This window comes from Nycticebus coucang, chromosome 2 (genome assembly GCF_027406575.1).
Source record: "Nycticebus coucang isolate mNycCou1 chromosome 2, mNycCou1.pri, whole genome shotgun sequence".
In the NCBI taxonomy this organism is placed as follows: domain Eukaryota; kingdom Metazoa; phylum Chordata; class Mammalia; order Primates; family Lorisidae; genus Nycticebus; species Nycticebus coucang.
The window spans coordinates 134,790,725-134,803,093 of record NC_069781.1 but is presented as its reverse complement, the minus strand read 5'-3'; the positions used below and the strand labels follow the sequence as shown (position 1 = coordinate 134,803,093).

The window sequence follows — 12,369 nt, the reverse complement described above, 5'->3', positions numbered from 1 at the left end:
CTGGCGTGGAAATTCCACCCCCTTCTGTAGTCAGTTTCCCACTCCTGGGGAAAGCCAGCCATCTACTACTAGATTTATGAAGAGCTTTTCTTTGGGGGCAATTACCAGCAATCATGGAAAATGTGAGTTAAGAGTTTAGGGGCTCGAGGTGTTCTTCAAAGACACTTTGCTAACAGATTTTAGGATGCAAAGGCCATGCCTTTGAACACATAAACAGTAACTTTCGGGACCTGGGCTGGTAGTACTCTGCCACATTCATCTCTTTTCTCATGCCTCCTCGTTCATGCCTGGGTATCCTTTCCACCTGCCACACCGCCACCACATCAAAACTCCCGAAGCGCTGCTGTGTCATTCTACCCAAAGGCCAGATCTTCAAAGGTACCTCTCCAGTTTGACATCCAAGGTCACCAAGTGTGCACCCAAATGATTTCAGTGACTCTGGAGGTGTACCCGCACCCCCCTCAACTGGCCTCCTGTGCCCCCACTCTGAGCCTCTGCCCATGCTGCACCCCCCACCTGGATTTACGGTGGCCACTGTCTTCCTACATGACTGTTACCACAGGGCACTGCTGGACAGGCCCTGGCAGGGCTGGATGAGCCCATGTGCTGCCATCTGGAGTTGTTCATTTGTGTACAAGGCCTTCTGTCACAAAGCTAAGAGATGGGACGCTCTAAGGACTATGGTGCTGGGGCAGCCTCCCAGTAGGATGAGAGGATGGGGACAGGGCTTGTGACAGCAACTCACAAACCTCCTGTTCTGGGGGATCACAGAGTGTTCTGCCCAGACTTATGTTGGCTGAGGCCCCAGCTTGCGTGGTCTCTGTGGAGCCCCAACATACCTGCTCCTCTGACTGCTCCAACACCAATATCTGCGGCCCCTTACTCCCCCACCCCAACTCCAGACCCAGACCACGGACTAAGTATACATTTAGAGTAGGAATGCTTTGAGATACAGCCACTTTACAATGGGGGGGGGGATATTGTGTATCTGTATAACCTGTGAGGGGGGATCTGTTTAATGTATACTATGGTGATTAATAACACTGCTGATGCTGCTTTTAGTGCGAGAGTATAAAAGTAACAAAGGGAAACAGGGGAGCAGAATAGCTCTTTGACAAGCTAGGCTCCCTGTTCTCCAGAATTGCTGGCTTTCCTGTAAAAAAAAGTGGAATTGTTGATCTCTTATCACTTTTCCATTGATTGGACTTGGGTGACAGGTGGATGATGGACTCATTGGTCCGGCAAGAGGAAACCTCCCCTGCGTTCACATACTCCAAGACTACCCCGAATGCCAGGCCCGACTCTTCCTCTGACACCCCAGAAATGCTCCTTTGTCCCTGCCCTGCCCAACTCTTAGTGCCCCATGGGAGAGGATTCTGTCCAGGCCACAGTTTTGTATTGCACAGTCGTAAGTGGTCCCTGAAACATAAGCTGCTCAGCAAAACAAGAATACTAGACCGGTAAATTCTCAAACACTTTAATGCTGAGGAGTATGGAATCTGGAATCATCAAAACCTCAGCTGGAAAGGGCTCATGTATGCAGCTCCCCCATTTAGGCAAATGGGTCAAAACACACTAGTGTGGGGCACTCTTCCTTCCTGCATTAAAAATACTTTCCCAGTGGGAGCTTGTCTCCTGCCCCCGCGGGGAGCCGCCCCTCACTCCTTGGTTAGTCTGCCTTCCTCTCTTCATCCAAATGAGCGCTGACAGGTGGTTTATACGCCACTTGTCTAACAAGGGGAAGCAACTGACCTCCTGGGCACCCAGGGAGAGGGTCCTTCCATGAAGGGGCTGTGCTCACTGTCCACCAGGTGGGACAGGCACCCGGGGTGGGGGCAGCAGCTTTGGGCACAGCCTCCCTTCTGGACAGTAATGGGCTTCACTGACTTCCAGACTCCCGGAGATGTCCACGGAATTGAAAAGTGCTGCTCGTGAGTCACAGGTCAGAGAGCCTTGGCCGAAGGGCCGTGGAGACCCCTTCATCATTGGACACTGCCCTGCAGACAGACTCACTCAGATGTCTGCATAGCACTTGCGAGCTGGAGCTTTCTGAGTCAACAGGAGCTGATGTGAGATAAGCTCTTGACATCAGGGCTTTTCTCATCCAAATTCTGTGAAAGAAACTTCAGCTTGGAGAATTCCTAAGAGTTCTGGGGGAGTCTTATCGGCTTTAGAACCAGTATTGTCCTCCAATATATTCTATTCTTCAGAGAAAAGAGCACAACAAATGCCATGGGCCATACGGGGTGGCAAGCTGAATGTCTCCCCAGGTCCTAAGAGCTACTTTCAGCCCTCAGGGGCCCTCAGAAGCTGGGGCTGGGCTCCACACAGGGGCTTGTGTGGTGGGTGGGCGACCAAGGGCCCTGAGCAGGCGCCATGCCTGGCCTTGGTGCCCTCCATGGCATAGTACACAGCGTGCCAGCCAATCTTGCTCTTTGGCTGGGAAACACGCCTAAACCCAGTCCCTGGCACAGAGCCGGAACTCTGTGATGGCAGCAGGCCAGGTCACTGTGCAGACAGACAGGGAGTGGCAGGGTTGCCCTGCTATCCCAAGGAGGCCATGAACAATCACAGCCCCTGCAGAGACAGGTTTCCACCCTCTGGGCTGCTCCACACCTGCCTGGTAAACCCACACCCCTCAAGGCCCCACACCCCCCACTCTCCTCTAAAGAGCATGTCGTCTTCCAGCCTCCTCACCAAAGGTCCCCACATGTGATCTACTCCTGTTCTCACAGCACTAGTCCCTGGGGTGGCAGCAGGAGCCCAGACTTGTTAGGAGAGCAAATTCTTAGCCCCCGCCTACCATCAGGAACCCTGGTGCGGGCCCACCATGGGATTTGATGGACAAGTCCTGGGACGGGGGCTGGGAGGCCCACTGGAGTCTAAAACCCAGGGCCCTATCCACACCTCTGCCCAGCTCTACCCGTCTCCTGCCCCTTGGTCCCATCAAAGCTGCTCTTGGCTCAAGGTCACCCACAGCCCCTCCACAGTGAATGAGGGGGACCTGGCATCGGTCCATCACAGCCTCCAGGCACAGCTGCCCATCACGTCCTTCCCCAGCTGCTAGCCTCTGCGCACCCAGGCTCTCTGCCACCCTGCCCAGTGCTCTGGCATGGGGGCTGGCTGCCCCTCTGCCACCAGTCATAGGTGTCATTCCTTGAAGCCCTCTCCCACCTCCTAGGTTCCGTGACCATCTCTAGGGCTAACTCCAATCTAAGGTGCAGAACCACAGATCTGTCCAGCAGGTGGACAGTCATTTGAATCCCACCCGCGACGTGCAGGCAAGTTCCGTCCATCCTTGCCACACTCTCCTGAGGCTTGTCCCGAGCGGCCCTCTGCCTGGTGGGTGCGTAGGGCCCACCCTGCTCCTTCCCTCCCTCTGAGCCTGTGCACAGTCTGTCCCCTTCCCAGGGAGCCCTCCTGTCCCAAGCTCTCAGGTCCTCCCTGCACCCCCCAAACACAGGCCCTGTGCCCCTGACAAGTGCCCTACAGTGCACTGGATGCCCCGCGCCCTGGTGTACTGATGATAAACTCTTAGCACAGCAAATAGTCTCCACCCATAATAGTGATTTGAATTTTTATCATAAACAAAAAACCAATGAAGCAGTCAGGAAGGTGGAAGTCCCTACTTCAGTCTTAAAACTCATCTAAGGACACCTCCACCCCTGCAGCGTTAGGGATGAGGTTTCAGGGCCACGCCGTGCCCCCCAGGGACGAGGTCCTTCCTTACAGGCAGCTCCCACACATCTGTATCTCCTGCAGACAGAGCCCTTGGCCTGGGGGAACCCTGGGGGGTTGCCATCAGTCCAGGGCGAGAGCAGATGCAAAGGTGGGGGCTCAGTACTGTCTGCTCATTTGAGGGTTGCCTGGGCTCACTGGGAAGGTGGGAGGACTTGCTGTCCCCACCCCCCACAAGCCACCTCGGAGGGTCCCTATGGCAATACTCCCTCCCTGCGGTGAGTGAAGGCTCACAGTATCTGAACGTGCTGCCCACATTTCCGCTGGGCACAAGGCAGGCACATCTCTGCCTGTCCTAAGACCACCCAGCCTGCAAAAGGTGACCCTGCTCTCCTCGCGATCGTCTCTAAGGGCTTGTGAGCCTGTGCCGACAACGTGGAAACTACTTCTCCACCCACAGAGGTCCCTCACCGTCAAGCCCACCTTAGTCAGTGGCTGGAAAAAGGACTACACTGCCACGTGGGCCCTCAGAGTCTCAAAGGTGCAGAGATGAGTGCTTGGAGGTGACATCAGAAGGTCTGAGCCTGTGCCCAGTTGACTTATATATGTGGGAGTCAGTAGAGAAAGCGGTGACCTGCCAGGCCTGACCTGACATCCATGCCTCTGCCTAGCCAGGGGCTGGGACAGAGATACTAGCGGGGGGCTCCATGACTATTGAGATATCCAAAGAAGGGTCGTCCTGGGTGCCCACTCCTCTGCTTGGTGCCCAGAGCCCAGGACTGCCTCGGCACTGCCCCCTTCCCAGCATATCTCCCCAGCTCCTCTGTGCCCCTGCTCACTGCTGTGTCCCCACCCATGCCCTATCCCAGGGGCCCTGGGATCCCCCTAACTACCGTCTTGCACTGAGCTGCCAATGACCTTTCCAAGTGTTCCAACCCCTCTGCTCTGGCTAGCATCCTTCCACATCCAGTAAAGTCAGCAGTTACAACAACAAAAATGAGGGTGGTGCCTGTGGCTTAAGGAGTAGGGCGCTGGCCCCATATATTGGAGGTGACGGTTTCAAACCTGCCCCAGCCAAAAACTACAAACAAACAAACAAAAATAATAATAAATGAAACTAATACCCGACAAAGCATGACTAGCTCTTGCTGAGTTTAGAACTTCCGATGTGTTAAGTCCTGAGTTGGGTCCATTACAGACAATACCCCATTTCATCTCATGATCCCTGTTTAGCACATGTGGAAACTGAGGCTCCATGGACTCCTTCTGAGAGCCTGTTATGAGTGGGGCACCGAGAGGCACTGGGAGTGCCCGGCACACCTGGCTCAGAGAGGGCTGAAACCCCTGGTAGCTGAGGCCCTTCCCTGGCCTGGAGCCTCCGGCCTCAGACAGGACCTGGGAGCCTGAAGAGCTGTGTCACCTCCCCAGTAGACAGTGATACTAGCATGTTGTCAACACAGGCTAAGGTCCCCTGGCTGCTGGGGGTTCTGCCCATGGGTTGGAAGCCATCCCAGTTCCTTCTTCCCCGGATACACTGACCAGCCCTAAGCTCAGACACAACCGAGTGGTGACACATAGCTGCAGGAAGGCGACCAAAGAAAGCACCCACACTGTGCTCTCAGGGCTGGCTGGACCTCTGCAAGCTCTGGTCTCTGAACCCAGCGCCTTGTGTACAGCACAGGGCTAATGAGACCCGCATCTCATAGGCTTGCTGAAAGCCCAGAGTCCTGGGCACTCAGAGGGGAAGCTACACAGCCAGCTCAGACCACGACGTGATGCTTTCTAGGGCAAGTGGGAAAGGCACCCCATCACTTCCACAGGAACTGGCCCCATCTGGGGCCTGAGCCTCACCTGGCCGGCAGGGGGCTGGCCCACTACTGCCTCATACGGTGGGGGGAGCTCGGCAGGGTAGAGGAGGCCAGGGCTGTTGATGGCCGCATCATACAAGGTGCTGAATGGAGACGCTGCGAAGTCCAGGTGGAGGCCCCTGAAAAGGCAGAGCCGTCACATGGTCACTCCCTGAGGAAGGGACCGGAGTGGCCGACATCTCTGTCACCGCAGTTAGAACGTGGACTGCCATGGTGTCCCCCCCATACTTGCCATGGTTGAGAATAAAAGACAATTCAGCAGGCAGTTTTTACTCCTGCTTTTTACTGGAGAGACATCAACATTTTCAATAAACTCTATGGCCGTGTCCATTAAAAGTAAAACAATCATATAGCTACTTAAAACTTTAATTAAACTTTCCATCTTCTATGACTGATGCGATGCTGGTGGCTCTGTGCATCGCAGAACTTAGTGGAGCTCTCTTGTCTGCCTGTAGGTTTGCATGGGCTGCCCTGCAGAGACACCGTCAGAAATGCTCCGTGGCTGAGCATGGCTCCATTCTCTATGCCTTCTCTGTCCTCTGACACAGCACACTGGTCTGTGCTGGCTCCTGGTCAACCTGTCCCCTGCAAGAGAGCAGGTCTTGCCAACATCCACCTCCCAGTGACTGTTGCTAAGATGGGGCATCCACGGGAGACCCACCTGTGGGCCTCAGTGGAGGGCGTACAGGTGTACTCCGGAGGGTAATAAGGTGGCGGTGGGAGCGGGGGTATGAACTCGTCAAAATCCAGGGTCTGGTGCAGGACGGTGCCGTGGGGGGTCATGCAGGCAGCGTTAGCAGGATGAGTCCTCTGCGGGAGGAACTAGAAACCAGAGACAATCAGCATTATTTGGGACATCTTGTGTGGCTTGTGTCTAATTACGCCAATTATACATAAACTTTAATGATTGCTATAGAATGTCTGTAATTTAAACTGTCAAGCCATGACGGCTAAGCACACACTTTAGGAACACCTTGCCTTGGAAGCCTCATTACACTGTTGCCCACACTGTTATGCAGAATACCTCTTTTTTTCTTTTTAAAGGGAAAATACAGTCCAGAAAGTCTTTAACGCTCTCCCCACCGCCAAGCCCAGCTCCTCTGATTGCACTACTCAGAGACGGTGTGCTGGTGAAGGTGCCTGAGGTCCACAGTTTGAGAAGTGCCTCCCCACATGTGTTCTGAGAAATCACCAGACTCTCGAGATGTCTCGCCCTGCCCCTGAAATTCCTGAAATACATGTGGGAAATATTCAGGAAATATTCCTGAAATATTCCCTTTTGGAGCTCTACAATGTTCATTAATGTGTTAAAGGCTCTGAGAAGGCCTGTGATGAATTACTCATTTAACTATTTAATCCTTTAATCTAACGCATCTCACATCTTTCACTATGGGCCCTATGGACACACGGTATTCTAAATACTTTGCAGTTCTGTAGGATGCACATACTTTATAAAACACTACTGTGAGGAAAAAAAGAGACACACCTTTGTGAGTTCTAGAACATTCCATGGGGCAACCTTAAGCACTGAGGTGCTGCTTAAGCAATGTGAAATGAAAATCACTTAAACAAATGAACTCTGTCTTTGCCCAGTTTTCCATTTCTGAAGTACTACCAATAACTGCTTCTCTTCCCACCCTCAAGTGCCTGCTGCCCGGAGGTTATCTGTGGTGTGGAGATGCCTGGGACCCTGCGCTAGGGCTGGGCACCTTCCTCTGAGTGGCCACAGGTGCCAAAAGACCTTGTGCTATGACAGCTCCATGCTCTGGGACCTCCCACTGAATAGCAGGTGAAGGAAGAAGAAGAATTTGGGGGGGCAAGACAAGGACCCAGCCCCCCCCCCCACATGGTCAAGGACAGCGCCATTAGACAACAGTGAAGTATCCAAGCACTGTATGGAAACCAGAGTCCTCAAAGGGCTCATGAGGAAGGTGACATCCAAAGGGCCTTGAATGATTGGCAGGATTCCAACACGTGCCCTTGCAGCAAGGTGCCCAGGCTCATGAACAGGTGAGCCAGTGACGAGCCTGTTTAAGAAAAGCAAATAGGCTGGGCGGGTTCGGGGACTCATGCCTATAATCCTAGCACTCAGGGAGGCTGAGGTGGGAGGAGCCCTTGAGCTCAGGAGTTTAAGAATAGCCTGAGCAAAAGCGAGACCCTTTCTCTACCAAAAATAGAAAAATTAGCCAGGTGTTGTGGCAAGCACTTGTAGTCCCAGCTACTTGGGAGGCTGAGGTAGAAGGATCACTTGAGCCCAGGAATTTGAGGTTGCTGTGAGGTAGGCTAAGGCCATGACACTGTAGCCTGGGGAATAGTTTCAAAACAAACAAACATCTATGTATCCTCTTCATTGTGAGGCACTAGGGAGCCAGTGAGACGGTTGGAGCCTGGGAGTAGGGGCACTGGAGCTGTATGGTAGGAAGTGCTTTCTGGCAGTAGGGGTGGGCTGGACTGCAGCTGATAGAGGCCAGGATGTGAGAGGACTTTTGCACTAGTATGGGTAAGGTCGCTATTCTGAACATGGTCAAAATGTTGTGAAATCACTGTGCTCTAGGCTGATGGGGAAAGGATGGTGGCCACGTCTAAACAAGTAACACATCAGACTAAGAATGGGTCCCTCGGATTCTCCTAACACATCAGACTAAGAATGGGTCCCTCGGATCTTCCTGACACACAGTGCATGCTCATTGCCTTTCCACCTGGTGTGGCCCACAGCTGTGTTTAAACAGAGGCAAATCAATAGTGACCAGCAGGCCGAATGGGTGTCTGTCACGCTCTGCCTCAGAAAGCTTACTCCTGATGCCTCCCGCACATAGCTAAGCAGCTAGGATGATGGCAAATGTCCTTGAGGTCTAATAAGTAAATATTCTGAATTAGTTTCTATCAGAAGTTAGAAAAAATCCAGTAACATATTCAAGTAAAATGAAATGCACGGAGATGCCTGGATGCTTTCCTGCGAAAGGCAGAATTCCACCTGTAAAGAGAACAAGCACGTTCAGGACAATTGAGGAGCCCCAAATGATCCTATCGGCAGGTTCACACAAGAAGACTCGGCCACACACCACAGGCTTCAACCTCTGTAAAGGCTGAAGGGCAGGCTCTGCACCTGGGCCAGCTCCAGACTGCCCTTCCAGGGCCATGATGTCCCCACCTTCAGGGAAACATCCCAGCCTTGGCTCGCCCCCACAAGAAGCCTGCAAGTCACGCTTGCCCGCTTCCTTCTTTTGCCCTCCATCAGTGTCTGAGGAGGGCAGGACCTGCTGGCAGCCCAAGGTCACCAGCTCTGCCCTCTGCTCTGGGGGCTGGGGTTGGGAGTCTGCGGACTACATCTCCCAGGAGCCCAGTCTGGAAGTCCGAGGACTACATTTCCCAGGCTCCCTTGCAGGGGCTGCATGTCGGCTTCTACCTACAGGGGGCGCCAGAGGGAGCCCGAAGGCCGGCGGTGGGAGAAGGGAGCTGCAGTCCTCTGCTGCTCCTCACTCCAGCCGATTCTCATCTCTACAATCTCAGTACTCCCTTTTGTCCTTGAGCCTCCCGCCGCTGGGTACCGAGTCACCAGCTCCTAAAGGCAATTGCTTTTCCTGACCGCCTGGGGAGGTCTCTGTTTTACCCGTCTCTGTACTCCCACCTCGGGCCCAGCAGGTGCTGGCTCACATCTGCTCCTTGCCAGGCCGCCTCCATCCAGCCCCACATCTCCTCCCTGCGGGAGCATCTGCCATCCTTCCCCTGCAGAAGCATCTCCCTCCTGTCTCTCTGCCTGGATTCTCTCTGCCTCTGGGCCTCAGCTTCCATCTTGCCAGCAGAGCTATTTTTAAATCAATCAGATGAGGTCATTGAAAGCAGGCTTATGAGCAAGACCCTCACTCACTGAATCCAAACTAGTTTCCACCTTCCTAATCAACCAGTGTCCCAAACTCTACACTTTCCCTGAACAGACCTGCTCCACACAACCCCAAATGCCAAACACCTTTCCTCCTCCACATCTGGCACCTCCCAATCATCCCTCAGGATGCAGCACAAGTGTCTATGACCCCAGCAAGATGGAAAGCCGGCCCACACCCTCCCTGCACCTGCCCCAGCTCCACGTGAATGTGTGCACAGCCTCACATGTACATATTTATGGCCAAAGTTGAACGGCGCCTGGATATGGCAGGCAGAAAAGAGGCTCTGAATTATCACTTCAAATGGTTCTGCTTGCCTGAGGCCACCTGTAATGGTCTCATCTGATCCTTGATTTGTGTGGTGACAATGGAACATCTGTGCCTGGTACCAGCTGAGGTGTTCACCCCACTGGACGTGCACATCACTAGTGCCCAGGGCTGACTCCACACAACAGGAGTGAGCACTGGAAACCCTGCTACAGAAAAGCCCATGCTGTGGTTTGCTCTGGGGAGAAGGGACCTCAGCTTAGGTGTGTACTGGCCTTCCAGGTACATCCAAAAGCGAGGTAGATAAGACCTCAGGCAACCCGGCCTCGTGCAGCTTCTGAAGGCCCACTTAACATGGAGCCCCTAAAATTTCAGTTTATCAACACAGCTAAGGGTCTAGGATCCAAGAGAGAGCTTGAAGAGGATGGAATGTCAGGGGTCTCTGGGCCCTGCCTGACCACGGGGGGCCTGCAGGATGGTGAGCACATGCTGGCCTTGTGCACAGCCACTGTCCCATAGAAGCACCATTTCTCAATCACAAATCCACAAGGCATCATTGTATGGCTAAAGGGAGGCTTGTGTCATGAGTATGAGTTCTTCCCTCCATCTCCTTCCAGCGTTGGGGACTAGGGTGGTGGGTGGGCCAGGTGTCAGGGCTGGAGTCAGGTGCTGGGATTCCCAAGAACACCTGTGGTTTCTAGCAGCCTTCCCCCTGCCCAGCCCAGGTCTGCTCACCTCCCTTTTCCCCCAGCCTGCTCCTGGCCAGTAAGGGCCCTCCGTGCTCCCCGGGGACATAGCGCCCTCTCCCAGTTTTCCTGCCATACCCTGAGATTTTCCAGAAAGACTAAGAAATATAGGGAAAAGCCCTTTTCCTCTGCCCTTCCTTAGCCTTGGTAGAAATAGCAGGTTTATTACATGTAGAAACTTTCTTAAATCGACTGCTTCCCCCCCCCCACCACCACTTCCTTGCCCACTCAAAGGAGCTGGAGCTCTCCTCTGTGGTCCTGACCCTGGGTGACATCTGCCTGCCCTGCTCCTCTCCAGGCCTGCCAGGTGCATTCCATGCTCACCCAGGGCTGAAGTTTTAGTTACTACTGTAATTGTATGAAATGCAGATGCAGACTGTGAAAACCACCTGGATGCTTTAGAAAGACTCGATGAAGCAGAGTAGCTAAGCAGAAATTGCTGCCAAATCAGGTCACAGCAAGGCAGTTCTAAGAGAGTAGAGAGAATTATAAACATCTAGGGAAGTTCTGCACTCAGATCACTTCCCATGCCTGGCTCCACTTTCAAGGAACTGAATCTGGAAGACATAGATGGTATGATTTCCATGACGTTTATGCAAGAAATACAACCGGGCACACCAAACAGATCCACAGCCAAAGGGATGGTCATGGCCTCAAATAGAGTAACTAGTACACAAACGCTCATTAGCATAGTTAAAGTCAAAATGAAAGATTTGTTTGTACACATCACTTTTACGACTGCTTTACCGAGCTGTTCAGATTCATCAGCTGCCTGGTCTGGTGGATGAGTAGCATCTATTGCCCGAGATGGTTCTGTTGAGCCCAGGTCTAAAGGACTTCAAGGTCACTGGGGGTCCCAGAAAAGCTCTTCAGCAAGTGCAGCCAACACGGGGGTGAGGCAGAGAGAAGATACCAGTGACCACGGGGGACTCTGCGGCTTCCAGTGTGTCACAGCCCTGACTGGCCAGCACACGTATAAGCCCACCGTCTCCGAGTGCGTGGAGGTCACAGTGCCCCATCTGCACTTCCTTACAGGGTTCTGCTCCATCAGGCATGTGACTTGAGGGGAGAATGTAACTGACAATGATAAAAGATGAAGTTAACAAGCAAGGGCCTAACAGCGATGCAGGTAATAGCAGATGATGTTCCTATGCTAAAGTGACTGGCAGTGAAGTGAGTGGGGAGGGAAATGATGGAATGGATAAATGAGATTACATTTAAAAAGTAAAACTAAAAAAACAAGATTGTAGGCACTTAAGAGGTAAAAAGCCTCCTGCACTAGATGATATCCATACACTGAATGGTGTATCTTTTGCTACTATTTCCACACACACTAGAGTAACTCAGCTCCATCAATTTTGACAACAGATCCAACACTTTGCATCTCGCAGGCACACGCATTCATTAAGTGAGTTCCACCAACTGTTAATTATCCCACTTTGCTGGTCCACAGAAATAAGAAAGGGGTTACAGGTTCTTTGCAAGACGTGCTCTTGCCCTTCATAGATTCCTAACACCTCCTCCTAAACAAAATGTGGTATAGTGACAGAATGGAAGGTGGTTCAGCCATAGAAGAGGGATGTATGGGTGCATGGGAGACATGAATGAACCTTCAAAGTGTCAGGCTAATCGAAAGGCCCCAAAGGCCATCTACTGTATCATTGCATTTATATGAAATGTCCAGAACAGGCAGATTCATGAATGTAGAAACGATCGCCCACGGCTAAAGGTAGGGAAGGAGACAGAGGTGATTGCTAAAGTGCATATGGCTTCTTTGGGGGGTGATAAAAATCTTATAAAATTGATTGTGGTGAATATATATACACAACTCCATAAATACAGGGTGAACATAAAGTCTGTGTGCAACTTAAAATAGTTTAACATAGTATATTGCTCATGAACTTTAGGGACATCCTGTATATTAAAACT

General features: G+C 52.4%; 1 protein-coding gene across 2 annotated transcripts in view; it reads right to left on the bottom strand.

Annotated features, from left to right (window-relative positions):
* The window catches only part of ENTREP2 (endosomal transmembrane epsin interactor 2), a 454,036-nt gene that overhangs the window by 13,269 nt on the left and 428,398 nt on the right, over positions 1 to 12,369 (bottom strand). For both annotated transcript variants that reach the window (XM_053581956.1, XM_053581957.1), the window contains 2 exons: positions 6,208 to 6,368; positions 5,530 to 5,665 (listed from right to left, as the gene is read on the bottom strand). In XM_053581956.1, the coding sequence (XP_053437931.1) occupies positions 5,530 to 5,665; positions 6,208 to 6,368 (297 nt within the window). The remainder of the gene's footprint in view (positions 1 to 5,529; positions 5,666 to 6,207; positions 6,369 to 12,369) is intronic.